This window comes from Diceros bicornis, chromosome 23 (genome assembly GCF_020826845.1).
Source record: "Diceros bicornis minor isolate mBicDic1 chromosome 23, mDicBic1.mat.cur, whole genome shotgun sequence".
Taxonomy (NCBI): Eukaryota; Metazoa; Chordata; class Mammalia; order Perissodactyla; family Rhinocerotidae; genus Diceros; species Diceros bicornis.
Window position 1 is genome coordinate 42,983,112 of NC_080762.1, and position 23,818 is coordinate 43,006,929.

The following is a 23,818-nucleotide window of genomic DNA, read 5'->3' on the forward strand; positions in this document are numbered from 1 at the left end:
ATGATTTCATTTGAAAGTTCAAAAACAGGCAAAACCAACCTATGGTAATGTCAGCAAACGTGTCTATTTCTAGGAGGAGGAAAGATTATAACTAGGAACAGAGTGGGGGGCTCTCTAGGGGGCTGGCAAAGTTCTCATCTTGACCTGGATGGTGTTATACACGTTCACTTTGTGAAAATTTACTGGGCTATTTCTTTTGTGATATACCTCAATTTTAAAAGTTTGACATTTTTACATCTATACCTTCATCCTAACAAGGCAAAAACTGTCACATTCTTATGTCCCCTTGATCTTCATCATGCTGGTATTGTCTAAAAATTCTGGCTTATTATGGATATAGTTCCTTTTTTACCTTTCTCCCCCTATACACGCTTTACCAACATATCTGACCACTCTTATATCCTAGCTCTTGAAATAAAAGACTTTTTTGTTGAGTATTTTCTCCAAAAATGTTTACAATGTGGAACTTCATTAAACTCTCACATTTGAACAACAATTTAAATGGATGTAAAATTTTAGGTCCAGTACTTTAAAAATATTGTTTTCTTACAGCCAATATTGCTCTTGAAAACACTGAGGTCAACCTGATTCTGTTCCTTTATACAAGGATTTACTGTCTAAAAGCTAAAAAGATTTTTATCATTATCTTTGATACTCTTAAATTTCAGTATGTGTCTAGATGTGAGTATTTTTTCTTGTTTGGTACTCTATGGCCCTTTCGATCTTTAAATTTTTTCTTCTTCTGGACCTCTTTTGAATGTTGGTACATCTACTTCTGTCCCTCATCTCACTTAAATCTGCATTTGTATTTTCTATTTATCTTTTTTTTTTTTTGCTTCCTTCTGGGAGAGTTGCTCAATCTGATTTTCCAACTCACTAATTCATTCTTCAGCTACATCCATTCTACTTTTACTCCATTTTATTATGTTCGTTATTTTAAATATTATGCTTTTTATATGACTACTTGGTTCATTATTTCTTATTCTTGTATCACATTGCTAAAATCTTCCCTTTTTTCTTTCAATGTTTATTGGCTTTATTTTAGATTCTGATGGTTTTATGTAATCCAGTTTGTTGTTTTCTTTTGAACCAGTGGCATCTCTTAGTTATCACTTTACTTTGGCTTGTGAACTCATTTACCAGATGCTATGGGTTCTTCTCAGTGATAGTATGCACTGGGGAAGAACTGAGGGCCAGCCCTCAGGCTATGTCAGGGGTTCAAAGAAAGAGAAGATAAGTCCTACAGTGGACAGCCCCAGCACTACAAAAACCACAGTTAATTATTTCAGTTTGTTATCTATCAAGCAATCCTTCAGATCAGGGCTTCCCCTTCAGACATCATAGGAGAAATGGCAATTTCCTAAGGTACTTACTTCCTAGAGTCCAGGGCATAGACTGTAACCCACCAGTCCTATGAGTCTGGAGGGGGTGGGGTGAACAAATAATGCACAAGCTAGTCAATCCTTACCTGTTTTCCCCATATCTACACCTGAGAGGGCTTTTGTGCTGCCCTGATTTTATCTGTGAGGACACCTGCAGCAGAGGTCTGGTTCGCTGTACTAGTACCTGCTGTGAGAAAGCAGGCAAAGACAACTGGTTTTCTCTAATGAATCTACTCACAGACATTCAGCCAGCCACACTCCCAACCAAGAACCACTTCAAAATAGCCCCCCATGTCCCCTGGGAGATTTATCTTTTTTTTCCTTTTTATTATTATCTGAACACACTAAAAGAAACATTCTAATCAAAATATAACAGAACTTTACATGGTTTTATTTATACATTACTGGTATTGAAAGCAAACTTTATACAAAAAGTTTTATATACAGATAAAAAAATCCTTGGCTAGGCAAAGCCATTTACGTCTGTATACACAAACACACATACACATACACAAAGTATTTTACATCATTACAATTATACATATTTACAGATACACTATTTATATTATTTTACAATTTACCAAATGAGTGGAGGCAATTAGAAAAGCAAATAAAAATGGATGAAAACAAACTAATCATTAAATTTAAAATGCTACAAAACTATCTTTAAAAATCTAGAAAAGAAAGTCATTTCTTTGAAATATCAAAACTAAGGTTTCAATACTATATTCTTGTTGCTTTTATCTTAATAACAAGTTCTAATCTGTTTAAAAATAAAATTCCTGACCAATAACAGGTAAGCAAAGCAGACTGATGACTAGAACAAGCTGAACACGCTGACTTGAGACTGAAGAGTCAACAAGTAGTAACAAATGTAATTATCTAGTAATCAAATATGCCATAAAACTGCACTCTACTTCCCCATTTAAAGCATGAGGAATTCCAAGCTTCTGTGTAGTATGCAATATCAATTAAGATCCCAAGGAATTCAGCAACTTATCTGCAATGTAAGAAAATGCTAAAGTTATGATTCTATTTTTCTGGTATGACCACTTCATAAAGTCTTTTTCTTTTAAGGCAAGTTCTACTTAGATAATAAGTAGTTATTTGTAGTAATAAGGTGTTAAAGAACTAGCTTTTTACAGAATCTGTTTGGTAACTTTATTGTTATACTCTGATTTTGACAAGAATTTAATGAGACTATAGTAGGAGGAAAAAAAATCAGTTAAGAAACAAGCTAGGAAGGAAATAACCCACTATTTGTGCTATCATGCAAGCAAACAAAATCTCAAATACCAAATCTATTAAAAGATTTTAGATTTGTAATGAAATTTGGGAATTTCAAACTAATAAGCATCACTTCCAGATACAAGTTAATTCCTTCATGAATGCACATTATCTTCACAAGACAATGGAAGTCATATTTTAAGATAACATTCAGTTAAAACAAAAAACTCAGTTTAATTTCCTAAAGGCAGTGAAAATTTTAAAGCACAATGAATCTGAAAAATAATCAGGCCATTTTTGCCTTAAACTATTTTTTAAAAGTTCTTTAGAATAAGCTTTTTCTGCAAATTCCCCATCATTCAATCTTACATTCTGAATTACATAAATAGAATTTTAACTTCGCAGTAAACTATTAAATATCTTCTGAAGATCTCATTAGCAAACTAGTTGCTTTGAGGGGCTACTGAAATTAACAGATTATCTAAAGACAGTAATTTACATTGGATCTAGAAACAGATTTATAACTCAAATATTCAGAACGCTTCACACTGTGATCTCTGTCCAAACATGGTTTGTATTCAGATTTAATGAACTTAATTTAATTTAAAATTGGGTGTTTTGCCTTCAAACAATTATGACTACAAATCAATTGAAAAACAGTGATATGTTAAACAGCTTTACAATTTTCCTTATGTAAAAGTCCAAAATATTTAAGCAATTGGTTCGGATCTTACAGGAAAAAACCTGCTGATAAATATTACTGCGTTAATAACGCTGTCTAAGAAGGGCTTAAAGAAACTGAGGAAACATGTCTGTGAACATTATAATTTAACATGGTAAATCATGTCATCTATTCAGATGATAATGGATTTCATATTTATGAACATGTTTTGTATTTCAAAGTATTTTAGCACTCCTAATTAAAAATGTGAAAAATATTAAATTACAATGAATGCACAGACTTCACCGCCTATGAAACATACTGCTATTCAAGAATGTTTTATTTTTCTTCATCTATAAAAAACTTATCATCAAATGGATTTCCCCCCACCTTAGACTCATCAGCAATCAGCAAGTTGAGGAGAGATGCCATGCTGATCTGAACTGCAGCAGGCTTCACTCTGAGCATGTTCCTGTGGATGAGGTGACCTCAGAAGCCTGCACGAGCAACATCCTCCAACCCGTGACCGAAGCAGGAACTCAACTGGATGTCTCTCACCCACTACTCACATCTTCAAAGGCTAACAGGCCATTAACTGCACCGTTACAGTGTCAAACATTTACTTTACTAGTCTCCTGTAGTGTAACCATTAACTACCTGCATTTTGACTTTTCAAAGAGCTTCATTAGCTGCTGGAATCTTTCTGAGACCTGAAAAATTTTAAATGAGGGTTCATTATAAATATCTCAATAATATTTTTTTTATGTTTGATGAATATTTTCACAAAATATCTAAAGTCAGAGAAAATTACTCACAATAATGAGATGAAGTAATGTTTAGAAAAATGAAATATCTTCATACTAAAGGTGATTGGTAGTTTAACTTTTCAACATTAAACTTTCTTAAACAAGCAAACATCATTACAAAACTGCTTGAGATCAAATAAGTAAGACAACAGAAAAGAAAATTAGGACTGTTCCAAACTTCTTCCACAATCACCAAGTTTTTAACAGTCCTACATGGGAGTCATATTTTAATGAAGTTGGCTAATAATATCTACACATTTTAAACATGTTAAAAATTAAATCTGGGCTGGCCCCATGGCTTAGTGGTTAAGTGAGCGCACTCTGCTGCTGGTGGCCCGGGTTCGGATCCCAGGCGCGCACCAACGCACCGCTTCTCCGGCCATGCTGAGGCTCCGTCCCACACACAGCAACTAGAAGGACATGCAACTATCTACTGGGACTTTGGGGGAAATAAATAAATAAATCATTTAAAAAAATTTTAAATCTAAGCATTTAAAGTAGTAACATCTGTGAAACTACAGAGATAAAAATTGGGAAGTTACCTGATATGGATTTTTATTCAACTTGGCAGCTAAATCAGAGAATGTTTTCAATGATGGGCCTCTTTTCTGACATTCCAATAAAATTTCCCGGTCATCATTTCTGAAGGGGGAAAAATGTTATTTAGCTTTTGTAAATTAAGAGCAGAATGGTAACAAAAATTCCACTGCCTAATAGGTGACATTTTTATTAAAATCCATAGGAAAAAAAGTGTATATACCAAAATATGGACAATGGTTATCTCTGGGAAATACGATTACAGATGATTTTAATCCTTGAACTCATATGTATTCCCAAATTTTCTAAAACAAACGTATTATTTTTCTAATGACAAAATTAAAGATTTTTTAAAGTTCTACTTTTAATGTATACAGTACTTTAAAAATTAGGGCCCAAACATGATCACAGATTTAATAAGCAGAAGAACCAAAAGTAAAATGGAATCCAGATCTTCTAATTCCCAGACCTCTGGTTTTTCTACATGGTCTGAACCAATATGTGTTATTACAGTCTTAGATTTTATTCTGCCATCTGCCATCTGTGCATCTATGCCACCTGAAATGAAGGCATAGAGGACTGTGGTATTAAACAAAACTGATCACCAATTTCAACAAAATTCAGCTTCCCTCATTATGTACTCTAGTCAAGTCTGAAGATCATGAACCTCTCATCCAATGGCTCTCAACTGTGGTTACCTTTACATCTGAAAAGCGGTCTTTAAATCTGCATTTGTTAAAAAAGTTCACAAAAAGTCAAAAGCACAAGCTACTTATGAAACTTTTTTGAAACTTTTAAGGGAAAACTCAAATTACAAATGCTCACACCTTTTGCCCTGTTTCACCACCTGTCATTCCTTCTTTCAAAAATGTGCTTACACCAGTTCCTTACAAATGAAAGAATTCTTTTTAATTGAAAAAGGTGAAGTTAAAACACAATGAAAAGCTCTGTCATTGGTGCTAATGCACATCCTTGGCTAGGAGCCATTGCTCTAGATGGTTCTACAGTACAGCTGGACTGTACCTTAGAAAGTTTCTTCTATCAACTTTGGCCACTGTTAAAGTAAATCATCACTTTCCTTATTTCAGGATGGGAAAAACTGATGACATGACAGAACAGATTTCTGGCCTCTCAAAATTTCCTCGTGATTTAAATGTCTCACAAGATTCTTACCTTGTCCATGAAACTATAATCTCCCCCTTCTTTTTAATAACATTCTTTGCAGAAAGGCCTGTTGAAGCAGGAGCAGCTGCTGCTGACGGCTCCTTAATCCCTGGGCTTGCCTTTAATGAGGGATCTTTAGTCACTGTAGGGGCCTTTTTCTTATTGGCTTTCTTTCGATGAGCTTCACCATTCTGCCCAGAATCTTGGGTAATTTTTTTGGTCTTTTCCCTACTAGTTAAGTCTGTTTCCTTTCTCTGTTTTTTCTGAGAAGAATGATTTAGATCAGAAAAGTTTTTTCTCTTTTTGTGAGCATTATCCAAAGCCCCAGGCAACTCTGAACTACCAGAATTTGATGCTGGCTCTGATTTTACATCATCGTTTTTTACTTCACATGAACTGGGAGATTCCGAGGTCAAATCAATATAGGCTTCCTCAACAATGCTTTCCAAAGGCCTGCTTGCCACTTCCACCTTTTCTTCCTTACTATTATCTTCATCTACACATATCACCTGACACCCCAAGCCTTCAACAGGTAAAGCAGGACAGTTACCTTCATTTTTACTCTCGCTTGAAACATCTTGTGTCAAATCAATAAAAGCATCTACAGTATCAGGCTGCATATTGTCTAATATTGGAGTATTTTGATCCAGATTGCCTCCAGAACATCCCAACTGATCAATATTTAAAACTGTTACTTCTATAAATTCCCCTAAGTTTTTGGTCTCAGTGACTGGATCTTTTGTGAGGTCTATATACGTGTTCGGAAGATGATCCTCGACAGAAGGTGGAATTTCTTCCATTGGAGGCAATTCTTCAACACTTTCAGGCACTTTTGGTTCCCATTCTTGATGCAACTTGAAACATTCATCAGCCACTTCATTACTATGACCCACTTTACCTGAAGCATCTTCAAGAAATTCATATATATCAGGAACCTGTGATTGTATCATACAGTCCTGTTCTTCATGAGCTGATTTACTGCTATCAACATTTTTGTAGGTTTTCTTCAATTCCTCCACAGATTTAAAAACTCTATTCTGACATGAAGTATATTCTTTCTCTGCTGCTTCATCAGCTTCCTTTTCCACTCTGGGCAAAGATGCCAATGATTCATCAGCCACCATATTTTGTTTAAGACTAGGGGAGGTAGACGGTGCTGCACGCCGTATTTTCACAATGAAATGATCATTGGACTTTTCCATTATGACAGCATGCATGGGTAGATTAGGGTGGTACTGAAAGCCGGGAGCAACAGACCGGCTTGTCCATGACGAACAACTTGATTTACTGCTTGAATTATCAGACTCCAGAGCTAAATGAATATCTTGTTCAGATGCATCCTCTTCCTCAAGTAAAGCATCTTCACTAAAATGGGCACTAATAACTTCTTCAGGAGTTGAACTAGACAAAACTTCTGGCTTTAAGAAACTGAGATGACCATCTGACTTCAGAGGTGATGGTACTGTTAAAGAGACTGCTAGATCTTCAAGAAGAATGGAAGAAATGCAGGGCTTGCTCCTTTCTGAACTACATACATTATCTTTACTTAAAGCAATGTTTGTGGACACTTCAAACATACAACTTTCATCCAACACATCAGGATGAACTGGCAACGAAAGCCCTGAAGACAGAGATGGAGCTTTCTCAGATGATAATAATGACCAATTATCATCACTAATCATTTTAGGACACGGAGAAACCACCCCTGAAACTAGCTCTTCCGTTGTACAAGCTGGTATAGATTCACACTTAAGACTCTCTAGCAGCTGTTTCTCTGGAGTCTTGAACTCCCACTCACTTTTTTCACTACAGTTAACACTGTTGTCCAAAAGATCAGAACCTTGCAACAAACTTTTAAATATTTCACCCATCTGTGCATCACTGACTAAATTAAAAGTAAGGCTAGAAGCTTGCTGTTCAGTAAGAATCTCAAAACTGCGTTCTGGCTTCAGAGCAGCACGCTGGGACGTCTGTGCATCCTCCACGGTGTTTCCTTCCATTTTTCCTGGCTTTGGGGTGCTCAGGCAGTTTGGTTCTAAGGAGTGCCCTTTGGATTGAGAATTCTTAATATTATCAAAGCAACTGTTAATATTTTTTTTAATGTCATACTTTACTGTGTTGATACTGAAACTATTTTGGTCTTGATGTTTTTCCTCAGATTTTTTACATCCCACTAAAGACTTATAATAAACAGAATCTTCTGATTTGGGGGATGTCTCCTTCAGTGTTTCTTTGCTGGAGTTGTCCACATTCCCCTTCTGACAATTTAAATATTGTGCTTTCTCTTTACTTATCTTTTCAAGTTTTCCTTCATCACTGTCGCTGCCAAAGTTGATGGAATCACAAAACTTTACTAAGATTTTCTTAAGCTTTGCAAACAAATAATCAAGCTGTTCATCTACAAATTTCCACAATTTTTTTTTCATATCTGGTAGTTGCTGTTCAAATAAACGATCTACTATGCCATTCTTTTTAACTTGCTTAAGTTTAGATTCTATAACATCACAGAGATTCTTCTGCAAAGTAGTCACTGACTTAGAGATTCTGGATAAGTCAAGGTGTTTAATTAGTGATGTAAAACTCAAAATTGCTGAATCAATAATTCTATGAAATTGTATTAATGAAAATTTTACCTTGAACTTCATATAATTTTTCCTTACATGTTTTCTTATCATTCGTAACATGTGCATAACCTCTCGTTCAGAAGAGGGTGCAGCAATGATTGGAACTATTTTTTCCAGGCTCGAAGTGCTCATTGTCTTATCTTTCTTCTCTGTTTTTGAAGATCTGCTAGATTCACTTTGTCTTTGATTCCATTTGCTTTTGGTCTGATGGATTTTTACAGATGTTTTCTTATTGTCTTTATCCAAACGCACAGTACTTTTCCTACTTCCTGGGCTAGTTTTTACGTGCTGCACCTCAGTAGAAGTTGTAGGTTTGGCATTTTTTTCAAAACTTTTTTGTGGTTTAGATTTTTCATTGTCACTTATAATTTCTCCTTCTTCTAATTCATCTAAAGATGAATTCTTAAGGGAGTCTGCTTCTGTAAATTTCTCAGATTTGCAAACTGGCTTTTGATTTTCCTTATTGAGATCAGACTGACTGTTGGAGGTAGAATGAGCTGAATCTGGTGGAAACACATCTGTGGAAGAGAAAAATATATTATAGTCACATGACCATTGAGTCTTAGTCATTTGACATTTCTATACTAAATACAACAAAAAAACTATATAGTGAGGCAATTCATTATTCTAATAACTTTTTTTAGCAGAATTTTAATGCCTAATACTTATTCATGTCACTAGTCTTTACTGGCTTTAAAATGTGCTCAGAAGGTATCTGATGGCAGTGATAGTGTAGAGTTTGGTCATTTGGATAACATCAACCAACTGTTCAGGTATCTTTACTTCATGTTAGCAGCATCACCTATTCTACGCCATTTGATGATGGCTTTTGAACAACAAAAATACATCAGAAAGCAAGCAAAAAGTATTTGGAACAATCTGTTCTACTACTTCCTTTTTTTTATATAAATAAGAATTATCTAAATTTAGACTAAAGGCTCAATGTACATTTCAGTTAACAACGGGGGTCTGAATAATATATTATGTTATGAAGAAAGAAAAAGCACTAATTCATCTTGCTTATATCTTTTACATTTTCACAAAAAGTTATAGAAGATAATATAAACTATTACCTTTATGACTATTATTATATAATGGAACTTGAGATGGGCTTTCCATTCTAAGGACTTTTGCTACAGGTCTCACTGGACTATTCAGAGGACTGATGGCTTCTGGAATAGGTCTCAGGTGATTAAGGTCAATGCTCATAACTGAGTTATCATCATCATGATATACTGAGTTTGTTTCACCAATTTCCATTCTGTGGTCCATTAACTCAGTCTGCTGAAGTGAAGATTCTAGAGTCTCTTTAGGTGAGCAAGGCTCCAAATGACAAGACTTACTCTCAACCAGTGGTGAATCTACAAGAGAAGGCTCAAATTTTGGGTTACCATCTTCTGAAAGGACTATTGGCAAAATGCCATCTTCTTCAATTGAAGGCTGCAAAATGCTTTCATTGGATTCAGCCACTTTGGTTGAAAATGCCTCCTTTACTTCCATACCTTCAGAAATACTACAAGAATTTAAACCATCATTTCTTTTGATATCCAATTCCAAGCCACAGTTTTGAGAAACATTTCTTTGTAATATGTCCATTACCACAGGAACTGCTGCCCTTGCACCATTAATGGTTTGTTCCATTTCTGTTGATGATGGAAACAAGGATTCTGTTTTTCCCATTTCCACAGGTGCTAAGACGGAAGTCTCGGTACCACAACTGGGCATGTCATAATGCATAGTATTCTCAACAGATTTAACTAACAACCTATTTTCTTCCATTTTCCTCTCTGGAATACTGGTCCTGGGTTCAGATTCTGCTGCAATAGCATCCTTTGGCTCCAATAACTTTGATTTGGTTTCCTCTGTGATATGTTCATTGACAGAGGGAACACATGTCACTGTTTTAGCCTGCACCAAGGAGTCTAAGTCACATATGCCATTGGATTTGGGAGTATTGGTTATTTTATGCTGATTACCCTGAGAAACAGGCTGCTTCTTAGCAGGAGAAAGAGTTAAGTTCAATTTTTCCATAAAACTCAACTTTAAGTCTTTGTTTTTTGTTTCATTCGGACCACTCTCAGCTTTAACTGCAAGCTCTTTATTATCTGCTTCTTCAGAAACATCATTATTAGAGACTACATCTTTATCATTTTTTGGCTCATTCTGTCTCTTTAAATCAGGAGTGGTTTTCTTAGTTTCCTTGTTAGTCTTCTGCAAATGCTCTGTAGGTGTTCTTTTTTCATTTCTCATATGTCTATTTTCTTCTTTGCTTTCTCGTTCTCTTTTCCTCTTATCTTCAGTTCTATGCCTTTCTGCTTTTAAAGGTGTATTTTCCCATTGGTGCACAGCATCCACTTCCTTGGAGTCAATGTGTTTGTGAGTTCTACTGGTTGAAAGAGAGGATAGACATCTTCCTTCTTGAAAACTATGATTACTTACACCCCTGTCTCTTTTACACTCTTCCCTTCCTCTTCTCTCTTCCAGATGGTATTTACCTGAATTATGAGAAGATTTTGTTATTTCATTCTTGGAATGAGGAAATGATGCACGTTCAGATCTTCTCCAATGATCCTGGTCTTTTACTATTGATTTAGGTTTTTGATCAACTTTTCTTTCTTCTTTGTCTTGTGATTTAAGTTCTTTTCTATTTATATTTTGTGATCTTTCACTTTGTCTTTCCAGTTTTTTGTCACTTTGAGATTCTACTCTAGTGTGTGACCTTTCTCTAGAGGTCTCTTTCTCCCAAGAAGAGCTAAGGCGTTCATTTTTATAATCCAAATCTGTGTTACTTTTAAACTTTGAATTTTTGTTCTCAGTCTTTGGTTCACCTTTACCATATTTCTCAGGACGTCCTTGTAGCCTTTGACTAGCCTCTATGTTCCTCGGTTCACCATCACCACAGCTCATTTTTAAGTCTTTTCGTATTCTATCAGTTCCTCTGCTATATTGGCTATGTCTAACATCTTTTCTCCCTCTTCTGTTATCCTCATTTGAGCTACCCTCACCAACCTGATAATGGGAACGTGACCAAATGCCATTGGTGCAGTGTTTTTCAATAGATGTAGGCAAATGCAAAGTGCTCTTTTTCTCAGAATGTGACTTTCCTTCTTTTTCGAGGTTTGGCAGTGAAGTGCTATGATGTACATCTTTAGAAACATCACTTTTCACTCTGTGATCAGTCTTTGAACAATCATCCAAATGGGGAGATCTGGATTTAAGATCTTTTGTTTTAATTATATCTGATGTCCTTGCAGTCTTATGATTATTTCGAAAATGCGGAAACTCAGACAATCTATCAAGAAATAAACAACAAAAAAACAAAGTTAATTGCTTTTTAGTAATCGAAATTTTAATCACCTGTGATAAACTTTAAAATTCAGGGGCCCACAAACTGGCAAAACTAATTTTACTTTGCGTAAAGGTGTGAGTGATAAAAATTTACCAGCTTCCAACTAAATGGGCAAGTTTTCAAAACAAGGAACTGTCTTTCATTTGCTTTGCTCAAAGTCTGGAGGACCTCTCAGTTCTACCCCAGCATTTGCCAATGTCTTTCAGACTTCCTTCACCATAGGTGTACAACTCCCAAACTAACCAAAAATTCACTTCTTTTAGAACAAGTGACATTATTTTCTTGCCTTCACTCACTCTAGTCCAACTGAAACAGAAGGAAAAGTGAAACCTTGCTGGACAACAGAGACAATCAAAATATAACTCGATGTAGGGTCCTATCCTAGCTTTCTATTTCACATACAACCCCACAGTAAACCAAAGCATCAACAGCCATCTTCAAGTGGCACATACTGTGCAAAAATAAAAAGGAATATAGAATTGTAAGTCTCTCCTGGAGAATGGTATGTATTTACTGTTTAAAAAAAAAAAGAAAGCCTAAGTCTTAAGGTTTTATTAGTGTTTCAGAAAACTAGCAGTTTTCCTAATAATAAAATGTAAATAGCTCATTTTATCTTTTTGTAATAATAAAAGTCCATCTCCTGAACTGCCACAACTTCCCTGAATTCTCATGAATCTATTCCTAATCAGTACTAAATGTGTAGAGAACACCAAAACTTAAGACTCAGGAATAAGGGGAGATTTTTATGAAACAAAAGAGGACACAGGAGACATACAACCTAAGGCAATCTATAGACTTTATATGGATCTTGTTATGGGTTGAACTGTGTCCCCTCAAAGTTCGTATGTTGAAGTCCTAACCCCTAGTACCTCAAAATATGACCTTATATGAAGACAGGGTCTTTACAGAGGTAATCAAGTTAAAGCGAGGTCACTAGGTGGGCCCTAATCCACTATGACTACTGTCCTTCCCCAAAAGGGAAATTTGGACACAAAGATACACGTAGAGAGATGATATGAAGAGACAGAGGAAGAGGGTGACCATCTACAAGCCCAGGAGAGTGGCCTGGAACAGATCCTTCCATCATATAGCCCTCAGAAGGAATCAATCCTGCCGACACCTTGATCTTGGACTTCTAGCCTCCAGAACTGTGACACAATAAATTTCTGTTATTTAAGGCACCCCATTTGTAGTACTTTGTTATGGCAGCCCTAGGAAACTAATGCAGGTTCTGACTCAAAAACACAAACATTACAAGACAGCTTTGAGACAACTGAGGAAATGTGAACACAAAAAGTACTAACCCTAAAAGAAAAAACCTGACAAATTGAATTTCACTAACATTAAGAACATTTATTCCTTGGGGCCGGCCTGGTGGCGCAAGCGGTTAAGTGCGCGTGCTCCGCTGCGGCGGCCCAAGGTTCGCCAGTTCGGATCCCCGGCACGCACCAACGCACCGCTAGCAAGCCATGCTGTTGTGGCGTCCCATATAAAGTGGAGGAAGATGGGCATGGATGTTAGCCCACGGCCAGTCTTCCTCAGCAAAAAGAGGAAGATTGGCAGATGTTAGCTCAGGTCCGATCTTCCTCACAAAAAAAAAAGAACATTTATTCCCCACAAGACACAATAAACAGAGTGATAGACAAGCCATAGAATGGGAAGATATTTGCAATAAATTTATCCAACAAAGAACTCACATTCAACAAAGGATGTGCACGTGTAATGTGCATCAAACTGATCAAACTATAAGCTCCTAAAAGATAGTTCTAGCCCACAGAGCTCATAACGTGTATTTAGTCTAACTTCATACTAAATAAAATACCATCAAAAGTTTTATTTTAAAATAAACCTTCACCCTAAACATTTTTCAGAATTTACTCTTAAATTTTCACCTTACATTAATATTTTCATTTTTTCTTTTAAACATGAAGTTTCAACCAAATGATAAACACGTACCATCAGAATACTAGTTACAGTTCACAATTAAAAAGTGCAAATATTTGATAGAATATTTATTAGATAATACATAACCACATCAAAAAACCTAATGACATAACTCTCATCATTTATTCACTCAGTTTCTCTTTCCACCCTATTCAAATGTCATACCCCTCCCCTAAAAGATTCAAATATATACAAAATCTCCCCAACACTTCAGGAACCAATTGTATACTAGTTGCACTGATGGGATTTAGGTTAGTAAACACAACCATCTTCATTTTCAGAAGTGCTTTATAATGCCATCTGGTCCACACAGGATTGTCCTCATACACTCTTCAATCATTTATTCAGTATCTACCATGTACCAGGCACTATGCTAGGGGCTTTATAAAATGGTGAGGACACACAAGCAAGGTCCCTGCTCCCATGAAGCTTACTGTTTAGTGGAAGAGAAAGATACTAATCAAGTAATCCCATCCATGATTTTAAAAACTGTAAGTGTACATAAAGCTACAAAAGAGAGATTTGGCCTAGTCAGGGAGAACAGACAAATATCCTTTGTGAAAAGAATGTTTATGCTGAGACCTGAGGATGAGCAGGCATTTAGCAAGTGGAGGAGAGGAACATTCCAGGCAGTGGAAACAGTCCATGCAAAGGCAGAACTCATGGTACATCCAGAGAACCGAAAGAATGCCAGAGATACACCAGAGCTATGACACCTAGGGCAAAGGTAAACACTGAAGGCAGGCCTGGAAAGTAACTGGGGACCATATCATGAAGAGCCTTGTGGGCTACGTTAAGATTTATGATCTTTTATCCTAAGAACAATGAGAAGCCATTGATGTGTTTTAATCAAGAAACGGGGTGGGATGGGGTGGTTCTATGATAGTGAGATGTCCAGACTTGTGCTTTAGAAAGTGTCCTGTGGCTTTAATATTGAGAAGAGACAAACCAGAGGCTGGAAAGAGCAAGAATGAATGCAGAGATACCAGCACAAAGACTACTACCAGTTCAGATGAGAGCTGATGGGCAGCAATGACGGTAGAAATGGAGAGACATGAATGATTTGAGAGATTATAAAGACATTAAAAACAACAGGACATGGTAATGAATTTGGATCTGAGAGATGACTGAGAGGTAAGTGTCAATGACGACTCCTAGGCAGGGTGACTATGTTTCCCAGTTTGCCAAGCAATTGCAGTGTAATTATTAATAGCACTCTTTTCTACTCTCAAAAGCGTCCTGGTTTGGGCAGTTAAATTAAATGGTCATTCTACCCATAGGTCTCTAGCTTGTACTAGGTGAATAAATTTTGGGGAATTCACTGAGCTGAGAAACAATAGAAGAGGTTTGACCATAAATTCCATTTTGGGTGAGGTAATTTTGAAAATTTTCTATAGATGTGAAGTACTGTTATCTTCATATCTACCTATATGTAGGTATCCATCTACATATAAATGCAACTGACCCAGCATGAGTGATATTACCTCATAAGAAAATACTGATAAAGAAAGGAAAGGACACAGGTTTGAGCTTTGAAGAATTCCAACTTAGCCAAGTACAGAAGAATAAATCTCAAGTTAGGAAGACAACTAAGAATCACGAAAGCCAAAGGAAAAGACTATTTCAAGAAAGGAGGGTCAACGATGTCAAACAGCACGTGAGGAAAAGTTAAAATGAGAAGTCAAATTTATCTGATGGATTTATTGGCAGTCACTGTTAACCAAAATGACAGCTGTTTTGGAGGACCAACGGAGGCAGAAGTCAGAGGGAAACGGGTTCAAGAGTGAGCAGAAATAGGAAATAGAGACAACAAGTTTAGATGACTATTTTGGAGATTTGACTATGAAGGTGAGGAGAGAGATGAAATTCTAGAGCAAAATATTGTCCCCACCCAAAAAAAAAAAAAAGGAGAGAGAGAAATTAAGTAAAAAATTCACTTGAAAGAGAAAAGAATATACAATTGAGAGATAATTTAAAGGTTGTCTATAAACAGGGAATATGAGCACAGATACCCTCTCGATATTTTAGTAATTTGGCGCGGGCCTAGAAGAACCCATGACATATACACCATTATCTCCTCAGGAGCAAAGAGTACCAGAGCAAGATTCTAGTGTATTAGAAAACTGAGGGCTAGGCCCGGTGGCGCAAGTGGTTAAGTGCGTGCGCTCCGCTGCGGCGGCCCGGGGTTCGCTGGTTCGGATCCCGGGCGCGCACCGACGCACTGCTTGGCAAGCCATGCTGTGGCGGCGTCCCATGTAAAGTGGAGGAAGATGGGCACAGATGTTAGCCCAGGGCCGTCTTCCTCAGCAAAAAAAGAGGAGGATTGGCGGATGTTAGCACAGGGCTGATCTCCTCACAAAAAAAAAAAAAGGAAACTGAGGGCTGGCCCCGTGGCTTAGCGGTTACGTGCGCGTGCTCCGCTACTGGTGGCCCGGGTTCAGATCCCGGGCGCGCACCGACGCACCGTTTGTCCGGCCATGCTGAGGCCGTGTCCCACATACAGCAACTAGAAGGACATGCAACTATGACATACAAGTGTGTACTAGGGCTTTGGGGAAAAAAAAAGGAGGAGGATTGGCAATAGATGTTAGCTCAGAGCCGGTCTTCCTTAGCAAAAAGAGGAGGATTAGCATGGATGTTAGCTCAGGGCTGATCTTCCTCACAAAAAAAAAACAAAACAAAACTGAATATATTCAGAGAGGTATGTGGCAATATTCCATTAATAATTGTACATATGTCATTATCATAATATACCACTAGAATATTAGTCACAGTAAAACCTTAAATATTTAATAAAATGCATGATTTTCTTATCTTTCCACTCAAAGTTGAAAATATTCCACATATCAACACCCACGTAATTTATAAACAGATCCACATCCCTCAACTATACCTTTGGTGAAGATTATTTATTTCTTCATCTTTGCGGTTTATTTCCACTCTGGCAGTTTTGATAAGTGCAGAAATATTCTTCTTAAGAGATTGGTTTTCATTTTTTAAGCTGAAATTCTAAACATCATAAAATATATTTAATAAACTATATATCTACAGGATTACTAAACTATATTACTTATAATAGCTAGTGATTATTAAATACCAACTACATACCAGGCATCACATATTTTATCTTACGTAATTCTCAAAAAAGTCTTATGAGAAGTACTGTTATGCTTATTATACAGATGGGGAAGCTGAGGTTCAGAGAAGATAACTGGCACCAGAGAAAGGTCATTTAAAGTGAACTACTTAAAACAAGGATCAAAATGAAAAAACAATAAATAAGAAACAAGTTCTGCGTGGGTCATTATCTTAAAAATTGAAAATAAAAATGATAAAAATTTTATTGCATTTAACAATTTAGCTTTAACTTCCAACAATGTACTAATTCTCAGATGAACAAAGAATGAAACTAGGATTAACCGGTTCTTTTGGGGAAAGGGAAAAGGAAGAGAAACAACTTTACGAGAAAATAAAAATCAGAACAAGACATGACAATCCTGATTTCTCCAGCAAGATCACAAAAAAAGTCATTCTGGCAAAATTATGAAGGCATAATCTTTTCCCCCAACAGCCCTTCTAAATCTTTGCTCTTCAAACCAGCCTCTTTTAAACTGTCTGATATCATCTCTATGAATTTTTAAACTGTTAACTAGTCTAACAGATCTTTTATGTCAATGCCATTTAACAAATCAAGCAGTTTTCCTATATTAATTTCACTGACACAGGAAATAATGCATGTTTTGCCAGATTTGCTATTTGATTTAATACTAAAAAAAAAAGTTTCCTTATAAACTGCCAACACTTTAGAATTTTAATTTCTAACAAAAAATTTTTATTAAATTTTAATTTAATAAGGCAAAAATAAAATATTCAGTATAATCCTACCTGTGTCTGTATTTCCTTAAACTTTTTCATTAGCTCTTTCATTTGCGTCTGACATTTCCCATATTCTACTTGCAACTGTAAGATATAAAAAGATTAATTTAAGCATCATTCCAAATTACTTTCTTAGCTTAAATGACATTTCAAAATATTTAAAATTTTGCAAATCAATCCACCAAGAGGGGTTGATTAGGTCTATTTCTACTAACAAGTATTCAGTAAGATTATTGGTTTTTAAAGTTGGCTCTGCCAACTTTAATAATAATGTATTTTGTTTCACATTCAATCTCCAAACCTTAAAACGCAAATAAAGTAGAGAGAAATTTATCTCATTTAAGTTTTGGACATTTTATAACTTAGTAGAAATCATGAAAAGATAAAATGTTATATCACACTGATTGCCTGTTGAGGTTTTATATATCCAGACACTTAAATTTAATCAAGTGAAATTATAACTAAATTTAGACAAGCATTCAGAAAACATTGTTTTAAAAAGCAGATCTGAAGGCAGAAACTGAGTTAAATATTCTTTTAGTCTTAGAGCTACTTCCTAAACACAGAGTGTTTGTTCAATAGTAAGCTGATGCCTACACTTCAGGAACTACAAAAGAGTAAAATAACTGCCCTTAATAATTCTGGCAACCCATACATCATTATACGTTGCCTCCTTTGCAGTTCCTTCTTCAGTCAGAATTTCTTCATACAAATCCAAACAATTTCTGGATGGCACACAGGATTTGGAAGCACCATCTAAAACAAACAAACAAAAAACACTTACACTAAAATATGTATTTCCAGATTCAATGCAGTCCCTATCAAAATTCTAATACCATTTTTCACAGAAACAGAAAAAAATGATAGAACCACAAAGGCTGTAAATAGCCAAAGCAATCTTAAGAAAGAAGATCAAAGCTGGAGGCAGCAAATTTCCTCATTGCAAACTAAAATACAAAGATATAGTAATCAAAACTGTATGTTATTGGCATAAAAATAGACACATAGACCAATGGAACAGAATACAGAGTCCAGAAATAAACCCACGCGTATATGGTCAATTAATTTATGACAAAGGAGCCAAGAACAGGGAAAAGGATAGTCTCTTAAATAAATGGTCGTGGGAAAACTGGACAGCCACATGCAAAAGAATGAAACTGGACCACTATCTTACACCACATACAAAAATCAACTCAAAATGGATTAAAGATTTGAACATAAGAGCTAAAACTATAAAATTCCTAGAAAAAAAAAACATAGGAGGTAAGTTCCTGGACATCGGTCTTGGCAATTATTTTCTGGATTTGACAACAAAACCAAAAACAAACAAATGGGACTACATCAAATTAAAAAGCTTCTATACATATAGCCAAAAAAATCAACAAAATGAAAAGGCAACCTGCAGAATAAGAAAAAATATTTGCAAACTATATATCTGATGAGGAGTTAATATCTAAAATATATAAGAAAATCATAAAACTCAATAGCCAAAGAAAAACAACGCAACTAAAAGATGGTCAGAGGAACTGAATAGACATTTTCCAAAGAAGACATACAAATGGCCAACAGGTACATGAAAAGGTGCTCAACATCACTAATCATCAGGGAAATGCAAATCAAAACCACAATGAGACATCACCTCACACCAGTTAGAATTGTTGTCATAAAAAAGACAAAATAACAAGTGTTGGCAAAGATGTGGAGAAAAGGGAACCCTTGTGCACTGTTGGTGGGAATGCAAACTGGTGCACCTACTATGGAAACAGTACAGAAGTTCCTCAAAAAATTAAAAATAGAACTAGGATATGATCCAGCAATCCCACTTCAGGGTATACACCCAAAGAAAAAGAAAACAGAATCTCCAAGAGATATCTGCACTCCCATGCTCACTGCAGCCAAGATATGGAAACAACCTAAGTGTCTGTCACCAAATGAACAGATAAAGATGACGTGGTATACATCTACAATGAAATATTATTCAGCCACGAAAAGGAAGGTCATCCTGCCATTTACAACAACATGGACAGACCCTGAGGGCATTATGCTAAATGAAATAAGTCAGACAGAGAAAGACAAATACTGTACGATATCACTTACATGTGGAATCTAAGACCCAAAGGCACAGAAACAAATACTAAAATCGTGGTTACCAGGGGATGAGGGTGGGGGAAAAGAAGAGATGTTAAAGAGTAATAACTTCCAGCTATAAGATGAACAAGTTCTGGCGATCTAATGTACAACACAGTGATTATAGTTAATAATACTGTATTATATAATTGAAAGTTGCTAAGAGAGTAGATCTTAAACGTTCTCACCACAAAAAAGAGATGGTAATCATGTGACGAGATACAGGTGTTCTCTAATGCTACAGTGGTAATCATTTTGCAATATATAAATATGATAATCATTTTGCAATATATAAGTGTATCAAATCAACACATTGTCTACCTTAAACTTACTCAATGTTATATATCAATTATATCTCAATAAAGCTGGAAAAAAAGAAAAAAAATGTGTTAAGCTTTTTGACGTTACATTCCACTTCAACTCAAAGGGCTATACATTTCTCCATCGCCTGCAGTTCATCCAAATCTATACTGATTTCACAGATAACAGTTGGAATACCAATTTACCTAAAATCCTTGTGTCAACAAATGAGGTGTGAGGATCATATTTGTTCAAAGCTTTGAGAGATTTGATTCTGAAAAAGGTTTCTAATTTGGATAGGTCATTGGACTCTGCATATCACACTCTTACAGATACATTTGAAAATATTTATAGTAACTACTCTTTTCAAAAGTTCTAATATCATGTAACCTGCGACAGTATGAGTAGTAATATATGTACAGACACCACCCCCAGTTGCATTTCAATGGTACAAAATATTTTTGCACAAAGTCCAACTAAATCTGAAATCCAGATGAATAACAAACCTGAGTGCTAATCTGTTTTACTGATCAAGCTTTGAGCAAGAAAATAATCACCTGAGTGTAATCATTTCAAAGAATGGGCAGATTGTTCAGTAGCTATGAGTTACGCCAAGATTTGGTAACAACAAAATAAACATTTCCAATGGACTGACCAAACAAAATGAAACTATTTTATTAGAGACTTTACATACCAGAAACAGCACTGTCCAATCCAGCATATATGTCCAAAGAACCTTCATCATTATTTTTAAGAGGAGAGGCTGCAAGAAAATCAAAGACTAGTTAAAATTGACTTTATGCACTTATGAAGTTTTTCCATTCCTACGCTGAAGGATCAGGAAGAGAAAGAGACTTTATTAGCCTTGAGCCAAAAAAGAGAATTGTTTAGAAGTTTTTATACATCCTTATAAACGGGAAGATCTTAGCACACAGATTTATGACTCGATTACCTCAGATTTAGACTTAAAAACTCACCTTCAAATACATACTAGTGAGAAGGGTCGAATTCCAGGAATAGCAGAGTAGTTTCTATCAGACCAATCCTCCTGCAGCTAACAACTATAAACTCTAAACAAAATATTAAAAACTATTTGCAGTCAAATGCTCTATTGTGGTGATCATTTCACAATATATACAACTATCAAATCATTATGATGTATACCTGAAACTAATATGTTATATATAAATTACACTTCAATTAAAAAAAAAGCTATCTGAAAAACTAGAGAGCAACCCAAAGCAGGCAAAAACTGGAGAGGAGACAACACCTGAAAGAAGAAAACAGCACTGCCTGAGTTCCCTATCCCCCTTTTATTACAATTTTTTGTGGAAAGATAAGCCCTAGTCACAGTCACACTCGGCAGTGAAAACTCAGATGGAAACCTCTAGTTCTAACAGCTTGAAGAACCAGAGAAAAAACTTTGGGGGTGATAACAGCACCTAGAAAGTAAGAGAGGAAATCCAGAGAGCCACAGAGGAGATTCCCCAAATTGTGCCCCCAAATCCCTGAGTGATCCCAAACTATACAACTAAAGGTTCAACTCCAAAAAGTCTAGCTAAAGCTAAAAAATCTGAACACAGATTGCAGCTGCTATCCACCACAGGAAAGAGAGAAGCTTAAGTTCAGCCAAGTTAAATACCTGCTAAAATTAAAAACAACAATACTCTTCAGAGAAATATAACAGAATCCAACGTCTCTATAACATGACATTTACAATGTCCGGAATGCAATCCAAAATTACTACGTAAGAAATCTTGGCAGAGAAACAGAAACACAAGAACAAATAAAAATCCTAAGACTGAAAACTATAATATCTAATGTAAAAAAATTCACTGAATGTGCTTGACAAAAGAGCCAGTGAACTTGAAGACAGAGCAATAAAAATAACCCAATCTGAAGAACAGAGGGAAAAAAAAAAAGAACACTCTTGGTAACCTATAGGATAATATCAAAAGTTCTCACGTATTATATATCTGGAGTCGTAGAAGAAAAGAGAGAGAATGGGGAGGAAAATGATACCACATGGATACTAGAAGAACTAGAAATGGTAAATAATTGAGTAAATATAAAAAACTAATTTTTCCTCTTAATTTCTTTAATATATATAGAACGGCTTAAAGCAAAAATTATAGCATTTGTATGGTGGTATTTATGACATCTTTAACCTAAAGGGATGGAGGTGAAATGTAACTATGTGTATGAGATTCTACATCTTATGTGAAAAGGTATGATACTAGTAAGTAGACTGCAATAACATTGTTAAAGATGTATATTGCAATCCCTTGAGCAACCACTAAAAAATAATGTAAAGCCCACCTTAACAAACAAGAAAAAGCCCTAATAGGCAACCTTAAATTACACCTAACAGAACTAGAAAAAGAAGAACAAACAAAGCCCAAAGCCAGCAGAAGGAGAGAAATAATAAAAATCAGAGCAGAAATAAATGATATTGAGACCAAAAAAACAGTAGAAAGGATTAATGAAACAAAGAGTTGGTTCTTCGAGAAGATAAACAAAATAGACAAACCCTTAGCCAGGCTAACTAAGAAAAAAAGAGAAAAGGCTCAAGTAAATAAAATTAGAAATGAAAGAGGAGAAATTACAACGGATACCATGGAAATACAGAGGATTATAAGAGAATACTATGAGAAATTATATGCCAACAAATTGGACAATCTAGAAGAAATGGATAAATTCTTAGACTTATACAACCTCCCAAAATTGAACCAAGAAGAAATGGAGAATCTGAATAGACCAATCACAAGTAAAGAGATTGAAATAGTAATCAAAAACCTCCCAAAAAATAAAAGTCCAGGACCAGATGGCTTCTCCAGTGAATTTTACCAAACATTCAAAGAAGATTTAATACCCATCCTCCTCAAACTATTCCAAAAAATAGAGGAAGATGGAACACTTCCTGAATCATTCTATGAGGCCAACATCACCCTGATACCAAAACCAGGCAAAGACAATACAAAGAAAGAAAATTACAGGCCAATATCGCTGATGAACATTGATGCAAAAATCCTCAACAAAATATTGGCAAACCGAATACAACAATATATTAAAAAGATCATACACCATGATCAAGTGGGATTTATACCAGAGACGCAGGGATGGTTCAACATCCGCAAATCAATCAACGTGATACATCACATCAACAAAACAAAGAATAAAAACCACATGATCGTCTCAATAGACGCAGAGAAGGCATTTGACAAGATACAACATCCATTTATGATAAAAACTCTCAATAAAATGGGAATAGAAGGAAAGTACCTCAACATAATAAAGGCCATATATGACAAACCCACAGCTAACATCATACTCAACGGGGAAAGACTGAAAGCCATTCCTCTGAGAACAGGAACGAGGCAGGGCTGCCCACTCTCACCACTCCTGTTCAACATAGTACTGGAGGTTTTGGCCAGAGCAATTAGGCAAGAAAAAGGAATAAAAGGAATCCAAATAGGTAACGAAGAAGTGAAACTCTCACTATTTGCAGATGACATGATTGTATATATAGAAAACCCTAAAGAATCTGTTGGAAAACTGTTAGAAACAATCAACAACTACAGCAAAGTTGCAGGGTACAAAATCAATCTACAAAAATCAGTTGCATTTCTATATGCTAATAATGAACTAACAGAAAGAGAGCTCAAAAAGATAATACCATTTACAATTGCATCAAAAAGAATAAAATACCTAGGAATAAATCTTACCAAGGAGGTGAAGGACCTATACAATGAGAACTACAAGACATTATTGAGGGAAATCTACGATGACATAAAGAAATGGAAAGATATCCCATGCACGTG

General features: G+C 35.7%; 1 protein-coding gene across 4 annotated transcripts in view; it reads right to left on the reverse strand.

Annotated features, from left to right (window-relative positions):
• Window positions 1-508: 508 nt before the first annotated feature.
• Window positions 509-23,818, reverse strand: part of CASP8AP2 (caspase 8 associated protein 2) — a 44,159-nt gene continuing 20,849 nt past the window's right edge. For 2 of the 4 annotated variants that reach the window (XM_058566625.1, XM_058566626.1), the window contains exons 3-10: window positions 20,692-20,760; window positions 18,226-18,326; window positions 17,580-17,654; window positions 16,588-16,703; window positions 9,475-11,693; window positions 5,787-8,919; window positions 4,619-4,718; window positions 2,530-3,980 (exon numbers count right to left, since the gene is read on the reverse strand). In XM_058566625.1, the coding sequence (XP_058422608.1) occupies window positions 3,924-3,980; window positions 4,619-4,718; window positions 5,787-8,919; window positions 9,475-11,693; window positions 16,588-16,703; window positions 17,580-17,654; window positions 18,226-18,326; window positions 20,692-20,760 (5,870 nt within the window). In that variant the 3' untranslated portion in view covers window positions 2,530-3,923. Of the gene's footprint in view, window positions 2,383-2,529; window positions 3,981-4,618; window positions 4,719-5,786; window positions 8,920-9,474; window positions 11,694-16,587; window positions 16,704-17,579; window positions 17,655-18,225; window positions 18,327-20,691; window positions 20,761-23,818 lie in introns of those variants that run through there. The other 2 variants (XM_058566627.1, XR_009223561.1) reach the window with 2 other exon arrangements.